Source organism: Apium graveolens, chromosome 1 (assembly GCF_009905375.1).
Source record: "Apium graveolens cultivar Ventura chromosome 1, ASM990537v1, whole genome shotgun sequence".
NCBI classification, from domain to species: Eukaryota; Viridiplantae; Streptophyta; class Magnoliopsida; order Apiales; family Apiaceae; genus Apium; species Apium graveolens.
Genome location: NC_133647.1, coordinates 155,147,986 through 155,168,416, shown reverse-complemented (window position 1 = coordinate 155,168,416; position 20,431 = coordinate 155,147,986). Strand labels below are relative to the sequence as shown.

The window sequence follows — 20,431 nt, the reverse complement described above, 5'->3', positions numbered from 1 at the left end:
TTGGTGTTTATTTGGTGTTTTAAATAAATGCTGACATTAATATGGTTGGATCATGAAATAATAATTTTTTTAAAAATTGAAAATATCAAAAATCATGTGCTAATTTACGACGGAATCCATCATAAATTATTGGCCACCAAAAATTTAAGAAAAGTCAAATTTACCGCCAAAATTTTGGGGGGAAAATTGAATTTCCCTCTTTGACAACTTACGACAGAATATATTTTCCGTCATAAGTTTCTTTACAAAAATATTATTTTCGGACGGCTAACAAATGCTAATATAGATGACATTTATTGTGGTTGGTGGGAACAATCACGACGGAATATATGTCGTAAGTTATACTTAATTACGACGGATATTCCGTCGTAAGGTACACACATTTTTTTATTTTTTTTCCTTATAACTTGATTGGTAGATTAATAATAAGATATTTAACTTACGACGGAAATAACATTCCTTCGTAAGTTTAATGGCGTCGTTCTTACGCATGCCTTACTTAATCCTTTTTTTATTCAGTTGGTGATAGTTTTAATAATAAAATATTAAACTTACGACATAAATTTTTTTCGTTGTAACGTCGTAAGTAATTACGACGAAATAGTTTTTCCGTCGACATTGGCGCACATTTTTTTCCGTCGTAAGTTGGCCGTCATAATTGGCCAGATTGGTTGTAGTGTCTAAACCGCGCCAAGCGCGATATTTTCACCTAGTTACAAATAAGCAGGTACACTTCCTCGAACGTGTGAAGGACAAATTTAGCCTATTTTTACACAAAATTGACAAAAATAACCAATTTCTGAAAAGTTGGTCAACTTTAGCCGATGGGATACCCAATTGTCAGTGGAGTATCCACTTTATACAAGATACCCAACTGGCAGTGGAGTATCCCATATATGAAATAACCAACTACCAGTGGAGTATCTTATACAAATTGGGATACCCACCTGACAGTGGAGTATTTAATCTGCCAAAATTGGCCACTTTTTTCAGAATAACTATTTTTGTTAATTTTTTTCAAAAATCGGCTATTTTTTTCATTTTTTCTCCTGGAACTGAATATTTGAAATATGTTATCTTAAATTAGGTATTTAACCCTCTTTATAGGTATTTAAATTTATTTTATTTTATTTTTAAGTTTAAATAGAGTGCCAGAGACTCGATATATAGATATATTTTCTCAGACTTGGTAACCGAATATCCATTTTCAGATTTGATATTTTAAATAATTTGTTAATTTTTTAAAAAATACAAATTTTCAAAAGAAAAAAAATAAAATTTTTTGAGATACCCGATTTAATAACGAATATCCGGTTGGTAAAAATAATGAAAATATTAAAAATGTGTACCACTGTGACTAAGTTTAAAAAAGTTTTATTTTTGTCATGTTTTTTCAAGCATCTGCTATTTTATTTTCGTAATTATTACGTGTCTTAGTCTTTTAACTTGCTTTTTATTTATCTAAAAATAATTGAGATTTTTCATTTGATTAGTATATAAATATTTAATTTTTATTTTACTTAAAAATTATAAAGCATACAAGACTGTCTTTCCAGAAAAAAAAATATCAAATCTTTCTTTTTCTACCGGATTCAATTCTCAATTCCTTGTTTTATTTCTTTATATTGAAAAACTCCTAAACACCGAGTTAGGCTCCCTGCCTCTATGCTCTATCCAACCCAAATGTTAAACAAAAAAAGCATTTGGTTTAAGCTTCTTTGTTCCAAAAAATGAAAAACAAAGTAATCTAGGCATTTTGTTTAAGCTTATTTTTACTTTATTATTAAAAAATTATGAATTTACTCATCCCAGACCTGGAGTCAATCCAGGTAAGCCCATAGAGATATCTACATTCTAGACTCTCTCTGAGTCTTGAGTCTTGACACTATCATGTTGCATGACCACAACACTGAAAAAACAATAACAGCAGTGAATAACATAAGAAACCACAATGCATTATTAATCAAAGTCCAATTGTCCTATCAAATGGCACTGGCCAACAGGAGAATTAAAATCTCTTAACATATCCATTACAAGTTTAGGAAAATACCAACACCAATCAATAAGTATTATTGGCATTGATATTAAGAGGTACTTAATTAGACAGCAAAGAATTTCTTCTCTTTCAAGCTCTCCACGATTTCCATGATACTATCCTCGATCGGAATGAAGCTGATGCCTAAGCTTTTTGCTTTGTCCTTGGAAATCTGATATGTCGACACAAACGGTTTGTCATCTGCACACCTGCATATGGTTAATTAACTTTACATCAATAATTTGAAAACAAATTTTAGGAGATTAGTAATCTTTTTCTGCACATTTGGTCGTGCTATTAACTTGTCAAAGGGGGGGATTTGGATTGTACACACAGCTATATAATATAATACATTGACCTAGATTATAGCGGAAAGGAAAAATTATGATCCGTGGAAATTTATAGCGGAAAGGAAAATAATTACTTCAATATAGGTCCTTTAAATACTGATCTGACGCTCCTGAAAGTATGTTATATAAACAGTGTTTGATATACGATTATCGGGGACCAATATCCTGTATAAAAATATCTCCAATAAAGGCACCCTGGTGCCAAAACTTGCCAAACTCATGAAAAATAATTATTATTTTTTATTTTATCTTTCTTCCATGTCAAATGTAGTAACTTTTATCTTTAATAATTATTACCTCTTCAAGTTGCCTAAATGATCCCTAAATTTGATAAATAAATGAATGGGATAGAACAAAAGAGGAAGACGTAATATATAAAAATCTAGTATTTTGGCTATTCAGAGGGGGTGCCAAGAGGGTACCAAAAATTGGCAAATTTTCTTGACACCCTTTGAGCGCTCTTACCTCTCCAATAGGAAGGCACCCAAAGGTATTTGCCACATAGATGTTGGCACCCTTGCATGCCCCTACTACCGGAGATGCGACAGTTTCAATGAATTTGGTAATATACACTGTGACACTGGGTTAACTGATTCAATTGCAAAACCTTAGCAGATACTGTCAAACAGTAGTACAATGTTCAGCATAATAGTTCAAATATCTTTTAAAAAAACTTACTTGTCTGGTAGTTGAAGAGAAGGATATAGTTTGCGCAGAATATCGACGAGACCAGAATGGTGCACAATTCTCTCAACTACACAATATCTTCCATTAGCAGAAGGAGTTTCATATGCTAGAATATGAGCATTAACAACATTCTTGACGTTAACCCAACCGTAAGAAACATTTGGATATGTCTGTGCTCCTGCACAGGTTCAATAAGTAAGTAGAAGAAATTTTACAAGTCAAACTTTTTACAGTCACAGTAGTTACAATTAGTACGCTCTTCAAGTGTGCAACAATTTCACATTAAAAGAAGATATCATAACAGACTTCTGATCACCTTCTAATTAATGTATACGCGCGTGTGGGTTGTGAAGTACACCTATTTAGGGATAAGTGAAGCTGTTATGCTGATTGACATGCATATTCTATTATGGCGTAGAACATATACAACAGCTCTTCGGAGCTATTGAATTAGGCATCTAATTAAGAGAACTATCAAGCAAATACAAAATTTTAAATACAGATTAAGAAAGGCACATACCATTTATTAGTTTCAAAATGGCAGATGCACTTGTGTTGAGGGTTGGTTGCAGAAGAGGGCCGATAACCATTGATGGATTGATTGTAACCATGTCAATGCCTTTTTCTCTGACAAACTTCCATGCTGCATCTTCAGCTAATATCTTTGAAACAACATACCACATCTGGAGGAAGAAATGAGGGGAAAATATATCAGAAACTATATCGGCCGGAGAGCATGCAGTTGTTGGCAACATAGAACAACTACATACCAATTCTGAAACAAATTTCTTTAAAGAAAATCTATTACTTTTACACATTATCATTGGAACCTCGCACAGTTAATAAATTGGTCAAATCATGTAACAATATCTCAACTCCTTGAACAATAGCTGTCTGTCGGACACTATTTGAAATTTTATACAAACAGAGTTCTGTCGAAATTTGATTAAAGGTTCTATCCATGCTCAGAGGCAAAAAAGTTCTTCAAAAACTGCTTCAAACAAATGTATCTCTCAAACCGTTTCTTAGTTACCTTAAGTACTTGAAAGTTATATGGTAAGATGAGTGTTCTAAAAATGGGCTGATTAATTGGGGTTTGGAATTGGAAATTGGGTCAAAGTGTATTTTTTTTTAAAAAATCAGTCGATCGGTTAGTTCGGTCACAATATGAAATTTAATAAAAAAAATAAAAGAAAATTGAAATTCAAAATAACAGTTAATATTTAATAATAATATATTAACTTATATTGACTATCACATGTCTCTAAATCCTAATTTCTAATAATTGAATAAGTTTTTTCAATTAAATTATTTTATTTCTCCCGAAAATATACTCGATTGATTTATTTCTTGTAATTGATTTTCTATGTAATTAATTTTAGCAGATTATGAATATATATTTAATATATATATAGTACATAATAATTTTCTAACTACTAAGTAATGATTATTTATAATTATACATATATCAACTATAATATATATATATAGAGTAAAGTTCTATGGAGTCCACCTTTAATTGGAGTCCTCGGAGTCCATATATGTTCTGCAAGTAAAATATAGCTTAAAATATTGCAAAACATATTATTTTTCGACAAACATCACTATTCTATCAAAAATCTTGTAGATTGCATACATTTTACAAGCAGAACATTACAAAAATATATATTCTACAAAACATGTTTAGTTTGCAGAACATAAATGTTCATGTTGCAGAACATATTGCAGAACATACATATTGTACCGTAAATATATGAGATTTGCATGATTTTGTTGAAGTTATGCTATTTGTGTAACATGTTTTGCAATACCACTTAAATATCAAATATGAACTAGTAGTACTATTTTTGTAAATTTTATGAAAACCTAATGAAATTTAAATAGAAATTTATATATTATTATTTAATTCATCATATTAATTTCGATTAATCCAATTAATTACCAATTATCCGATTAATCGCTGAAAAGTAGCTTCACCCAGCAATTTCCATACATCATACAATATCCGTTCACACTTTTGCCCAGATGATATTGAAGTTTCAAAAAAGGATGTATGTACCAATAGATATTAACTTCAGTTCATCGGTTCAATTACCTAATTTGGGACAAAGTGGTTCGCGATAATCACCGACTTGATTGTATTGTATGGTAATAAAATGCAATAGCTTTTTGACCATATATATGCAAAGTTTAAAATAAGGGAGCAGTTCTATTGTAACTTGTAAAATAATGAAAGCAATAAACAGATACCTTTCTTCTCTTGCAAAACTCTAGGTCTGCAAACCATGACTCATCCACTACCACATCAGGAGTCTTAGGCTTATAATTGTATGCAACCGTAGCAGCAGAAGAAGTCAAAACCACTCTTTTTACGGAGGGAGTTTTTGCACATGATCCTAGTACATTAAGTGTGCCCTTAACCGCAGGATCAATCAATTCTGCCTGAGATGATATAGGAAGCACTTCTGTTATTTTCTTCTTCAAAATTCGCGTGTCACACCAATATCTTCAAAAATGAATTACTCCCTCTTGTATATTTCTATGACACAGTGAGTTCCCTATGAATAACTTTTCTATACACGAGGCAGATTAGATATGCATGCAATAATTCAGTTAAAATATAGTATGGAAAGCACCTGCGGATCATCAACAGTATTAGTAAAAGGTGATGCTGTATGGAAGACACCTTCACAACCAGCAACCGCAGCATCAAACGACCCTTCTTCCTGTAGATTTGCTTTAAACAGCTGAAGTCTCTCCTTGGCTCCCTCAAGTGCAAGCAAGTGAGCTGTTTTCTTCGGATCATCTTAAACAAAAACATCAAACTGTCAATACTTTTGGTAGGCCATGCATGGAATGACAACTGACTTTAAATTGACGCACAAATGCATGAGAGAGAAAGAGATGAGAGTACAGAGAGAGAGAGAGAGAGAGAGAGAGAGAGAGAGAGAGAGTACCCGGATCTCTGACCGAAGCTTTAACGGTGTAACCACGTTGAAGCAACAACTTGACAAGCCATGATGCTATGAAGCCCGATGCTCCTGTTACGCACACCGTCTTGCTCATATTGAACTGACTGATTAATTTTAGTAGCAAAATCAAAAATTAGATGAATGTAGTGTAGTTGTGTGTCAATAGAGTTGGCATTTATACTACACAAGTGAGTAGACTGGCGAGTAACAAAAGTAAATGCGCCTGTTTTGGTTTGTGTGACGCACTCGCTGATGCATCAAGCCATACCATCGTATAAGTTACACGGCCCCTTGGGATGGTAGAGTCAATAATTGCTCTAAACAAACTTATGAAGCTGCCACTTCTTATAGGAGTGAACATTCTTCTACTGCTTAGACAAAACGATAAAAAGGTGTTTTATATATAATAATTGGGGGCCATTAGACATAAAGCATTTCAACTATCATTTATTTATTGTGGTTGGTGGCTATTTAAACCAAGCAACTACCCGCCCCTAACCGGCTAATCATCTCTCATCTCTTTTCTATACATGGTATATATATACATGGTTGGAGAACGAGAATAAAATTTGAGATTTTTTTATTATCAGTAAAATGATTAACTTATCCATATATTTAGTATTTTTTATAAAAATTGTTGTTTTGTGGGGTTGAACCCGAATATTTAAATTTACAAGTTCATTTTTATCACTATATGTTACTCATGTTTTTTTTAAATCATGCATATGATATATGACTGTTGTAAATAACAATAATGATTTAAAAAAAACATGAGTAACATATAATGATAAAAATGAACTTGTAAATTTAAATATTCGGGTTCAATCCCACAAAACAGTAAATAACAATAATGATTTAACTTTAAACATAATTACTAAAATATTTATATAGTCAGTTTTTAACAATTGAATTTGAGAGATAAAATTAAGCATAATACATAAATAAATCATTAACTTATTTATTAAAAAATTAAATTGAAAAGTATGTCTCGCACATTTTTGATATATAATTTTAATAAAAAATTTAAGTTGTACATATAATTTTTTTTAATTTTAAAAATAGATACACTTATATAAATAATATATATGCATACTACACATTTAGATAGTTTATGCTCATACATATTCGATGTATTTCGGTTTATTTCGAATTCAAAATCAGAACTGGATCATTTTTAAAAAAACTAGATCGAAATATGACTACATGACCTGGCCAAAAATACAATGTCACTATTTAGGTTTAATTTAAATTACGAGTGCGACGAGGAAATCTTACCAATAAGGGTAAGTTTTGTGATATTATATGTTGATAAAACTTAAACTGCAAATATAAAGTAAAATTTAGAATTTTAATTAACATGTTATTTGAAAAATGGTAAGACATTTGATGTTTATTCATAAAAAAAATATAATTTATTTATTCCATTATTTAAATAAAAATACATTTTTATTTCACATATATGGAGTTTCTATTTTTTTGGACTCCTAGACTCCAAAATCTAACTTTATTTAATAATCCAATCTAATAGTTCAGATTTTATGTTTTTGATAATTTAAAAACTAAAATAATAAACTACATGATATTAACATGTGCTTTGGTTTATATCACTAATGTTTAACAAGCTGAACATGTACGTATTTTACAATATGAACATGTATATTATGCAAACTAATTATGTTCAATAAAGTTATATGTTATGCAATGTTTAATTTGTCAAATGTATGAGATTTGCAAGATTTTCATTAAAATGGCGATGTTTGTAGAACATAATTCACATTATAAAAAATTTTGTACTATTTAAATGCAGAATATGTTAGAAAATGGAAAGTTTGAGGCATATTTTATATATGTTCTTGATATGATTTCCGGAAACTAATACTTGTAGGTTGTTCCTTGACATGAGGACTTAAACTTTCATATTTGGATCTAAGATATTTTCTTAGTGGAACCATGAATATATTGAGACAAAGTTGCTTGTTTGAAATGGGTTATGGGAATTTTGTCCCACATTGGTATTGTAAAAGAAAGATATTGAGTTTATATAGCATCTTGTGTTAGTGTTGTTTACAACTACTAGCATAAGTGAAATGCTTATGTGGCTTAGTGCTAGTGGGAGCTCTTATATTTTTCTTTTCTATTACAAGTTTAATTATTTATATTGATTATTTAATTATTAATATAAAATATATTGAGTAAGGATTATTTTAATCATACTCTGAATATATTTTATAATATTAATAATAATTAATCAGGATATAATATAAATAATAAGGAAAACCCATTTTGTTTACTTTTTCTGTTTTGTTACTTGGTGTACCACATCGAGTAAAATAGAAGAAAAGCAACTTGACATGCCTATATATTGAGAGGTATACTTGAGATTAAAATGATACAAGTCTCGGTGCCTACCTCGCAAACATATATAAGTTGCATAGGTTTTTTGGGCAAACTGAGGTGCGAGTCGCCGTTGATCATTGTTGGTTCTGTGGCCAGATTGATCTGTTGCTGTTTTATCCTGGAAGCGATATTGCTACATTCCATCACAGCTTAAGTGGGGGGCAATAATCTCTTCAAAACAGTCAAGTCCTCTTGAAGGATTTGGTGACTCAGCTGTTGTGTTCTTCTTCTTATCAGAAATTGGAAAGCGATAAGAGATAAATTTTCTTTACTTTATTTGTCAATTACAATCTTTATAGTTTGTTATTGCCTTCGTGTTTTATTTCGTTAGTTGGTTATTTGTCATGTTCTTGTTATTATATATATAACTGCCCATTGTTGCTGTATAGTTAGAATTATACCCAATAATCTTGAAGAGATTATCTGTGTTATATATTAATTAGCAAGATGGTTAACGAAACTGCTGATGTTCCTAAAATTGTTGAGACTGGTTTTGGTTCTGGTGGTACTACTACCATTGACTGGACCACGTATCATTTTCCCCATCCAATTGATTTATCGGGTATGCCTAATAAATTTAGTGGTGGAGCTTCTTTTTCTCTTTGGCAGAAAAAGACGAAGCTCTAGTTAACGGTTAAGGGTCTATTGTTAGTTGTACAGTATGATCCTCCTGGGTTGGATCAAGAGAAAGCTGAATCTGTTAAGGTTTATGCTTTATGGGCTGAGAAGGATGGGGTGGCTAGGGCAGCCAATTTTGGCATCATTGGAGAACACCTTGTTCGATTTTTATTCATCAGATGCCTATACTGCTAAAGTCTTATGGGATAAGCTGGACCAAACCCATAATACTGATTCTCAAGGATTTGAGAAGTATTATGTGGCTAGGTTTCTTGATTTTAAGCTGGTGGATGAAAAATCCATGACTGAACAGGTTCATGAGTTTGAGATGTTAGTTCATGATTTGGGTGAGTCCGGTATGGTCTTGCTTGAGAAGTTTCGAGTGATGTCTGTGATTGAAAAGCTCCCTAAGTCTTGGGAAGAGTTTGCTCTCTCCCTGAAAAGACAGAAAGGAGAGATCACTTGGACTAACTTGATATTGGACATCTCAGTACAGGAGCACCACAAGTCCAAATAGGGATATGTGTTGCCTGTGGAACATGGGAGTTCGAAGGTAAATGTAGTGACTGTAGGACAAAAAAGAAAGGTAGTCACTAAGAAGGCTAACACTAAACCTGACAAGAACAAGGCTAAGAAACCAAAGGCGAACAAAACATGTTGATCTTGTGGACGGGTTGGTCATTGGAGCAGGGACTGTCCAAGTAAGAAAGCTAAGAAAGCTGGAGTGGTAGCTCAAGCAAATACTGTGCTTGGACTTGGAACCACGAGTGGGCCAGTAGCTAACATGGTCATTGGTGAGGTTGTTGCCTCTGGAACCGATGACTGGTATGTTACTTACCACCCTGTACTACTTTCCACTTATCTGTCACGTGAGTGGTTGATTGATACTGGAGCTAATGTACATATTTGTGCTGATATTAGCTTGTTTGTATCTTATCAACAGTCATGGAGTGACAGTGACGATGGGGAATGCTAGTGCTGCACAAGTGCTTGGAATAGGAAATGTGGACCTGAAGTTTGCTTCTGGGCGGATTCTATCTCTCACTAGAGTGCATCATGTTCCCTCTATTCGTAGAAATATTATAAGTGGAAGTTGTTTAGTTAAAAACGGCTTTGAACTTTCTTTGAAGTGTAATAAAGTAGTTATTACTCATACTGGTACATTCTTTGGCAAGGGTTACTTGTCTGATGGTTTGTTTTTAATAAATGTTGAACCCGTTTTGGGTGGTTTTATTAATGATAGTGTTGCATCTTCTGTTAATTGTGTAGAATCATCTGATTTGTGGCACTTACGACTTGGTCATTTAAATTTTGGTGCTCTAAAGATTATGATGAATTTAGAGTTGATTCCAAAGTACGCCATTGATAAGAAATCTAAGTGTCAAGTGTGTGTAACTGCTAAACAAACAAGGAAACATTTTCATAATGTTGTTAGGGATTCAGACTTGTTAGATTTAGTGCACTCAGACATATGTGAATTTGGTGGTGTGTTGACTAAGGATCACTGTAGATATTTCATTATCTTTATAGATGATTGTAGTAGATATTGTTATGTTTATTTTCTTAAACATAAGTATGAAGCACTAGATAAATTCATTATGTATAAAAATGAAGCTGAAACACAAATTGGTAAAGAACTTAAACGTTTGAGGTCTGATAGAGGTGGTGAGTATACGAGTACCTTGTTTAATGAATTTTGCGCAAACAATGGTATAGTTCATGAGGTTACTCCACCATACACACCTGAGTCTAATGGGTGGCAGAATGAAAGAACAGAACTTTTAAAGACATGATTAACAGTATGCTAATTAATTATGGGTTGCCTAAGTACATGTGGGGAGAGGCTCTGAATACGGCTTGCCATATTCTGAATAGAGTCCCTCTGAAACATATGGACAAGACACCATATGAATTATGGAGAAAGCGTATGACAAGTTTGAGTTATCTTCATGTGTGGGGGTGCCTTGCTAAGGTGCTTTTCCCTGAACACAAGAGAAAGAAACTGGGTCCGAAAACTGTTGATTGTATCTTTCTGGGCTATCTTGAAACCACAACTGCTATGAGATTTTTAGTATTAAAATCTGACATAGATGGTATTGTGGCGAATACGATAGTTGAGTTTCGTGATGCAACTTTCTTTGAGGAAGTATTCCCAATGAAGACTGGTATATCTTTGGGTAGTTCTGAGTATGATCCCACTCACACATCAAGTTCTATTCCTGATCATGTGCAAAAGATGACAAATGTGGGGGTGGATCTTGGTAGTAGCTCTACTCCTAACGAAGTAGAGGAACCTAGAAGGAGTAAGCGTGCAAAGGTAGTCAAGGACTTTGGAAGTGACTTTATCACTTACAATGTCGAGGATGAGCCTTTAACTTTCCGTCAAGCCAAGGATTCTTCGGAGTCAAGGCATTGAAAATGCGCTGTAAAGAGTGAAATTGACTCAATTATTTCAAATGGAACATGGGAGTTAGTTGATCTCCCTCCAGGGTGTTCTACTATTGGATGTAAATGGATCTTCAAGAGGAAGCTAAACCCTAATATTAGTCCCTTAGCAATATAGCAAGAATTACAGAAGGGGGGTTGAATGGAATTCTTGAACCTTTTTCTCGAAATAAAAATGTTCAACTCGAATATAGATATAATGTTTTGATTAGCACAATGCGGAATAGAAACTTAATTGAATCAAAACATAAGTAATTAAAAACAAGAGTCTTTAAAAAATTTCTGTTGGATTTAAACAATTCCACCAGAGATATATATAATATATCGAGAGGACTCTGTGTGCAAGAATACTCACAGCTGCTTACAAAAGGAACTACTGAGAATACAGGAAATGCTAATAATTCTGCTTACAAAGATTTCTCTGTTTTTGTGTTTCTCAGCTATCTCAGTTTTTTTCTATTTGCTACACTCTTGGTTTATATAATACCAAGATTACAAAGTCAAAAAGACTGAACAAATATAAAAATATTAGTCTTAAGCTTTGCTGCTTTTCGTCCTCTATTACCCAGTTAATGGGCTTCCACAGTGTGTTTGTATACATCTCGACGGTTGTGTATCAGCTTTCACTGTTCAACTGCTGTTTGAATCCTTCATATGATCATCCGTCGACTTTCAGAACATCCATTGATGGTTTAATTGATCATCCGTCGACTGCTATATTAAACATCCGTTGATAGTCATTTGATCATCCGTCGATGGCTTTGTTAATCATCCGTCAGTAGCTATTTTGGCACTTGACTCTATTTCACTTATGCAGAATTACAAGGCATCATTTATGTATAATTAATGAACCTATTCTGCATATCTAGTTAAAGTCAACATGACTTATATGCTACTACAGATTCTATACAAAGGTGCATACATAACTGTGCTACAAACTTATTATTACATAAGCTACTCACTCGATGGATAATAAGTTAATCATCCGTCGGGACTATAATGAGTTATCCGTCGGGACTATAATTCTTATCCGTCGAGTACTACATAATTTCACTAAGTAAATTCTACTTAGATGTTTTGTTTATGTAATCATCAAGTACTCAATATATGCACAACAATCTCCCCCAATTTATGTCTACTGGAATTGTAGCCATAAATTAAGAGATACTTGATGATAACAAAACATCCTGAACATACATCTTTAAAGATAAGTAGATAAACTGAAAGTGCTTCAATTAAACAAAATGTACAAGGTTTGGCTCACAGTCAATTCAAGATGCTCCTCTAGCCTGAGCAGATTTTTCTAGTTCCTTGAAGGTCTGGATCTTCTTCCAAGCTTTCTGTTATTTTCCTCAATTTGATTCTGGAGCTGCCTGTGGAATTCCAGTTCATCAGATTCTGAGAGATCTAGCTTTTCTTGCATTTCCAAGAGAGTCTCATTGCTAGAGATACTCAGTTGATCTTCTAATCTGAAGAATCTTCTCACACCCTTGTCATCCATGAACTCCATCAGCCAGTAGGGCCTTAGATGCACTCTTCTCCCTGTATATGGGATGATTAATGTCTTTGGGAGTGCATCCTTAGCTCTAACACTCCTTAGCTCTTCAATCTTCTTCAATACTAGTCTTCTTGCAGTTACATTGAACCCAAAGTTTTTCTTGAAGGATGAATAGACTTTAATCAGCACAGCTTGGCTTTCTTGAAGAATCCTGTGAAGTGGCCACTGAATCTCCCTTCCTCCTTTGTACTTGAACACCAACCTTTCAGGTAGGTTTCTGTATGCATCAATTGCCCTTACTTCATCCAGATAAAGATTTAGATTTGAAAATTCTTTGATGTCACACAAGTACAAGTAGTCTCCCCTGTTGACCTTGGGTTGAGCTTTAACTACTGACTTGGATTTGAGAGGTGATAGCTTCACTTTCTTGACTGCCCTTGACTTTGTCCTTTTTGGCTTGCTAAGGATTGGTAAGTTGAAGTCAGGAATTGGTATGTTATCCCACTCTATTGGCTCACCCTTTGGCACAATAGGTTCACCATGTATGTTCCTGTAGGGATCCACCACCCTTATGTCTTCAAATACCACAGAGGGCTTTGATTCTTGAGTTGTAGCTGGTGTGGATTCCTTAGGAAATTGATCTTCCAATTCCTTGTCAACAACATCCAGTTTCCTTTTTGTTCTTCTAGCCAATTCTTTCTTCCTTGGGGATTTCTTCTGTTCTTTAATTTTCTTCTTTGATTCAGCAGCTTCAGATGGTTGAGAGGGAATTTGTTGAGAAGAGTTTACAGCCTGTAGCTTGGCAAAGATAGCAATATGTTCTTTCTTTTGTTTAGACTTCTTTGCATCTAGAGCAGCTTGCCTCTTTTCCTGCTTTAATCTGGCTTTTTCTTCTTTCTTTGCTTGAGCAAATTGTGGATGTCCAGCTACCACACAAATTTCCTTTCCATTTCTGAATATCTTAGCAATTCTCCTTTTTGAAGCTAAATCAGCTGGATCTTTATAGAAGATAATAGATCTTGACAGAAGCTTCTTTTCATCAGGCTTGGGTGTCTCATACACAGTGTCCATAGGGTTCTTCCAAGATGATTTTGGATAATTTGCCCTTGGTTTAAGAATTGTTTCAGCCTTTGGAGACTTGATGCAGGAAGATTGTCCTTTTTTCCAGATAGTTCAAGCTCATCTCATTCACACTAATTGGATTGACATGAGAGTGATGGATGGCTGACTTAACTGGCTCCTTGACTAGTTCAAACTTTTTCTGTATCTCCTCATCAATCTTTTTCCAGTTGATCAAACTCAACTTTCCTTTTTCAGCAACTTTCAAATTTGCTGCTGCTGCTTTAATTAGATCTATACCATCTGCAACTGTTGGCTTGGAGACAGTAATTGAAGGTACAATTACTTTGCTGATTTGTACTTGAAGTTTCTCCCCCTCAGTTGGTCCTTTCTCCCCCTTACTTGATTCTCTCTCCCCCTTTTTGTTATCATCAAGTTGAGGAGTTAGGCCTTGTGCTTTAGCCAGTTGCATGAGAAGATTTGTCTGAGTCTGTTGATTTTGAAGAAGGATAGCCACTGAATTCTCAATAACTTGAACTCTGTCTTCCAGCTTGGCTAGCTTCTTTTCAGAATCTGATTCTCTCCTTAGTCTCAGTAATAGATCTTGCATGGTACCATATGGCATTACTGAATCCAGCTTCTCAGAATTATAAGTTTTCAAGTCAGCTATATCTCTTTTTAGTTCATCCACACTCAGATTCTGTCTTAAGTGCTGGATCTTCATGAGATGTAGAGAGTCTAGGTGAGCTTGAAGAATAGCCTTGATACCAGCATCTAAAGTTTCCTAAAGGGCCTTTTGAATAACCATCACTTGCTTGACCAAAGATACACCAAATTGTCCTGGTGTAGATTCCTTTGTCCATGCCCATCCAGGTAAATTTAAAACATAACTTGGGCCTTCATCTCCCCCTAAGTTCATGCTTCCATCCAGAGAAACAGAGTCATCATCATTAGAATTTACTCCAAATTCTTCAGATGGCTCACCAGCTTGAGAAGGCATCCTATTGACAGCAACTTTATCTCTTTGAAGAGATTTTGAGGTGTGTACTAAATTCAAAGTCTGTTCTGCCTCCACATTGCCCTGAGCAGCCAACAATTGATGGGCTGACACAGGATGAGTAAAAGTGTCAGCATCCAAGGAAATGTTATCAATTTTAGCTTTGTAATGTTGCTGAAATTGTCTTCCCTTATCAGCATCATCCACAATCATTGACTCACTAGCAATGGCTGGATCCACCCTTATTTCTCCTGTACCTGCCTTTCTCTCATAATCTCTCTTTTGTTGCATCAGGGTCTCACCCTGGCTCCCCACCCTCACACCCTCACCTTCACCTACTAAGGTGGGACTCCTCTCGCTCACTTTTGCCAATCCTGAATAAATGGATTGCTGAGATTCACTCATTTCCTCTCCTTTTTCCTGGGAGCAACCCAGCCTCTCACTCAATGCACTCTCCTCTCTCAGTCCTAAGAGTGACTGTATTACCACTAAATCTTCTGCACTAGAAATAATTGAAGTTTGAAGTTGTGCAGAGACACTCGACAGATAAGTGATATCCATCGGGTGAGTGGTAAAGCTATCTGACGGATAACTACTGTTAAGCTTATCCGTCGGGATACAATCACTACTCGACGGATGAGCAATATCCATCGAGAGAGTAGAAATTAATGAGGTGGGAAGAGAAACTACTGTTGACTCTGTGTTGATTGAAGTTATTTGAGGCACAGATGTCACAATTGTATCTGAAAGAATTGGCAAGTGAGCCAATAAATCATCTAAAAGATGATGCTCACTTGCACTAGATTTTGGCTTCCCCAACAGAGTTAAAGAAGGGGAATCAGGAATTGAAGTGTTTATCATATCCACTTCCAGAGAGTTTGTTGGTGAGTATGGTGTTTCAGAGGCTTCTATTATAAGAGATTTTGGCTGTGACTCCACATTTATTGGAGCCACATCAAACTGAATTTGAGAAAGTGCAGGGACTGTGTCTTTAGCACCAGTTTCACTTTGTGTGTGCCCTGTGCATCCCCAATGGTTTTGGATTTCTTCTTTCTTGTGTAAGTTTGGGGTGAGCTTGTGTCCCTAACCCTTTTGGCCTGTGCTCTTGGATGAGAGCTTTGTTCAATAGCCACATCCTTTTGGGAGGATGCAGCTAGAAGTGAGCTTTTGTCCTTTTTAAGCACTGCAGTTTGTTGGGAAACTGCAGTGTGGCTAGGCTGGGATTCACTCTACTCTGCAACCTTATCCTTGGGGTTTCTTTGATGTTCACCCCTTCCCTCACCTAACTGACCCTCCTTCACACTCCCCTCTTTGGCTTTGGTAGATTTTTCAACTGGTACCTTTTGAGAGATACCAGAGGGGGTTTTCTTTGACTTGGATTTAGAAATTACAGTTGTTTTAGCAGCTTTGGTAGGCAACTGATTGGTCATTGTCACAGTTGCCATAGCTACTCCTGAACTCAAAGAAATTGAGGAGATTGGAATAGTTGAGGGTCTAGATGAACTTACCTCACTTACTTGAGGTGTCTGCATTACAGGAAAGTAGAACATTGGCACATCCCTATGATGGTTGGCTCTGTTCAAATCTGTAATGATTCTTCTCTTTTGAACCCAACAAGCTAATTTGTTGTTTGGGTTCTCAAGTACAATCTCTTGACAAAGATGGTTAGCCAATATCATGAAAAATCTAGCATAATATACATTCTTTCCCCTTTTGGCTAACTCAGTAACTAGCATGTATAGCATGTTAAGCATGGAAATGTTCACAGAATCAAAATTACTGATTTTTCCAGAGAAAACTTTAGTCACAACATCACACATGAAACTTCATTCCTTCCTAAGACCTAATCTTCTAATATCACTTAGCTTAGTAGTAGGAAGTGCATAATGCATGGAATTAAGCATATTGATAATATCAGTGTCATTGTGTGATGAAGTTACATTATCATCAGGAATTTTGAAACATGCTTTTGTCACATCACTATTGATACAAAACTCATTACCTTTGATAGTTAGAGTGATGGTTTTGTCAGTAGAGTTGTAGATTGCAGTGGTCCACATCTCTTCAACAACTTCACAGAAAATTGTGGGTGATTCAAGCATAGCATAACTTAACTTGCAGTTCTTCACGAAGTCCATCATCTTGTGATAGTCTTCTGATTGCTGAATACCCTTATTGACCAAAGCAGTGAAGTTGTTCTTCTCATAAATGAACCCAGTCTGAGACATAATCTTCACTACAGGTGCCATTGTTAGAGAATGAAAGTTTGAAGAGAAAGAGAATATTTGCTTGAGAGAGAATGAAATAAAAGCAGTTGAATTTGAGAATGATAAAAGAAAATAATTGGAATGAAATAAGCTTTTATACTATCTCAAAAACAACGGATGAAAATAATAAAGAAAAGTAAATTACCCAATAGAAAATGCCTAAAATAGCCATTTTAAAAATAAACTGTAAAAATTCCACCCATTATCCGTCGTGTAATGCTTACAAACTGTAAGTATACTCGATGGAAAATGTTCAGGGAATTAACGGTTAAGATTTAGACAATTCGACGGATGAGGATAAACTGTTATTCGTCGAGTTTTAAAAGATTCCAGAAAAGTAATTGATTTTTATTTGCAAATAGTATATCGACGGATGACTCAACTCGATGGATAATGGTCATCCGTCGAGATGCAAATTTTGACTTAGCCAAAATTTCATCCATGACTAAAAATCAGCTAAATTTCTGGCTACATTTCAACTTGCAAAATAACTCAGATAAATTCAAGAGTAATTAAGCATACCTAACTCACTTACCAACCTTGAAAAGGTGGATTCATCCAGTGGCTTGGTAAAGATATCTGCAAGTTGCTTCTCACTTGGAACAAAATGTAACTCTACAGTACCATTCATTACATGTTCCCTTATGAAATGGTATTTGATGTCTATGTGCTTTGTCCTTGAATGTTGCACTGGATTTTCAGTGATGGTAATTGTACTTGTGTTATCACAAAAAATAGGAATCCTCTCAACTTGCAAGCCATACTCTAGCAATTGATTTTTCATCCATAAAATCTGTGCACAGCAACTGCCAGCAACGATATATTCAGCTTCAGCTGTAGAAGTAGAAACCGAATTTTGCTTTTTACTAAACCAGGACACAAGCTTGTTTCCTAGAAATTAACAAGTTCCTGTTATGCTTTTTCTGTCAATTCTGCAACCTGCATAATCTGCATCTGAATAACCAGTTAGATCAAAACCAGAATCTCTAGGATAGCAAATGCCAAGTTTTGGTGTTCCCTTGAGATATCTGAAAATTCTCTTAATAGCTATCAAGTGAGATTCTCTAGGATCAGCCTGAAATCTAGCACATAAACATGTAGCAAACATTATATCTGGCCTACTAGCTGTTAAGTACAGAAGTGAGCCAACCATGCCTCTATAGCTTGAAATATCCACAGACTTTTCAGTAGTGTTTAATTGAAGTACAGTAGTGTTTAATGCCTACTAGCTGTTTAGTTGCAGTGGCCATGGGAGTTTTTGCAGATGTGCAATCCATTAGATCAAACTTCTTTAAAAGATCAAAAATATATTTAGTTTGACTAATGAATATTCCATCACTAACTTGTTTAACTTGTAAACCAAGAAAGTAAGTTAGTTCTCCCATCATACTCATTTCATACTTACTTTGCATCAGTTTGGCAAACCTTTTACAAAGTTTCTCATCTGTAGAGCCAAAAATAATATCATCTACATAGATTTGAACAAGTATGCTAGAGCCATTAATATTTTTGAAAAATAAAGTTTTATCTACACTACCTCTTGTGAAGTGATTTTCCAAAATGAACTTCGATAAAGTGTCATACCAGGCTCTAGGTGCTTGCTTCAGTCCATAAAGTGCTTTCAGTAGATAATAGACATACTCTGGAAAATTTGGATCTTCAAAGCCAGGAGGTTGACTAACATACACTTCTTCCTCCAAATCTCCATTAAGAAAGGCACTTTTGACATCCATTTGATAGACCTTGAAATTGGCATGGGCTGCATAGGCTAAGAAGATTCTGATGGCTTCAAGTCTTGCAACAGGAGGAAATGTTTCATCAAAATCTATTCCTTCTTGCTGGCAATAGCCTTTAGCTACCAATCTGGCTTTGTTCCTTACTACTATGCCATTTTCATCCATCTTGTTTCTGAATACCCATTTGGTGTCTATTGGATTCTTTCCTTTAGGCTTGGGTACCAGCTTCCATACTTTATTCCTTTCAAATTGGTTTAGCTCCTCCTGCATATAGCTAAAATCCAATCAGGATCTAACAAGGCTTCTTCTACCTTCTTTGGTTCTTCCTTTGACAGAAAGCTGCTGTATAGACATTCTTCCTGAGTTGCTCTCCTTGTTTGAACTCTAGAAGAAACATCACCAATAATCAGTTCAAAGGGGTGATCTTTTGTCCATTTCCTTGGTTGAGGTAGATTAACTTTAGATGAAGAGACCTCATTGTTGTCTTGATGTGTGATTGAGTTTTGATTGCTAGAAACTCCCCCTGAGTTTGTGGATCTTTGATTTGAGAAAGGGGTACTTTCTATGGGTGATCTACCTTGACTTCCTGCTCCTTTTGATAACCCAAAGGATGGTGAATTTTGAGTACCGACGGATGAGGCAGGTTGTCTTCCGACGGATAACACAGATTGCCTTCCGACGGATGAAGCATTATGCAACTCGACGGATGTTGAGTTTTGTGCTTCATTGGTGGTAGATTTGTCTGCATTATCCTTAGACACTGTTTCTTGATCACTCTCATCATCACTTTCATCACTGACCATCTCAATATTGTCGAATTTGAGGCTCTCATGGTAATCTCCATCTTTCAGTCCTTCAATTTTTTTATCATCAAACACAACATGTATAGATTCCACAACAATGTTGGTTCTTAGATTGTAGACTCTATATGCTTTACCAACAACATATCCAACAAAAATTCCTTCATCTCCTTTAGCATCAAACTTCCCATTTTGATCTATTTAATTTCTCAGAATATAGCATTTACAGCCAAAGACATGAAGAAAGTTTAGAGTTGGCTTCTTGTTCTTGAACAATTGATAAGGAGTCATGCATCTTGCTTGATTAATCAGAGAGATGTTCTGAGTGTAGCATGCAGTGTTTACAGCTTCAGCCCAGAAATATGTTGGTAATTTTGATTTTTCAAGCATTGTCCTTGCAGCTTCAATAAGTGATCTGTTCATCCTTTCCACTACTCCATTCTGTTGTGGAGTCCTTACTGCTGAGAACTCATGTAAGATTCCATTTTCCTCACAAAATGCTCTCATGACATAGTTCTTGAACTCAGTTCCATTGTCACTCCTGATTCTTCTAACTTTGAAATCAGGATG

General features: G+C 35.0%; 1 protein-coding gene across 3 annotated transcripts; it reads right to left on the bottom strand.

Annotated features, from left to right (window-relative positions):
• Window positions 1-1,934: 1,934 nt before the first annotated feature.
• Window positions 1,935-6,347, bottom strand: LOC141668444 (phenylacetaldehyde reductase-like). Of its 3 annotated transcripts, none has more exons than XM_074475335.1 (7): window positions 6,030-6,345; window positions 5,709-5,878; window positions 5,323-5,514; window positions 4,586-4,618; window positions 3,593-3,755; window positions 3,064-3,250; window positions 1,935-2,244 (listed from the first exon to the last, which is right to left on the bottom strand). In XM_074475335.1, the coding sequence occupies exons 1-7, from the start codon at window positions 6,136-6,138 to the stop codon at window positions 2,100-2,102; spliced, it is 999 nt and encodes a 332-aa protein (XP_074331436.1). In that variant the 5' UTR covers window positions 6,139-6,345; the 3' UTR covers window positions 1,935-2,099. The 3 variants fall into 3 exon arrangements, with proteins under 3 accessions (XP_074331436.1, XP_074331444.1, XP_074331452.1); XM_074475351.1 differs by having other exon boundaries at window positions 2,098-2,236; window positions 6,030-6,347; XM_074475343.1 differs by lacking the exon at window positions 4,586-4,618 and having other exon boundaries at window positions 6,030-6,342.
• Between the last annotated feature and the right edge of the window lie 14,084 nt (window positions 6,348-20,431).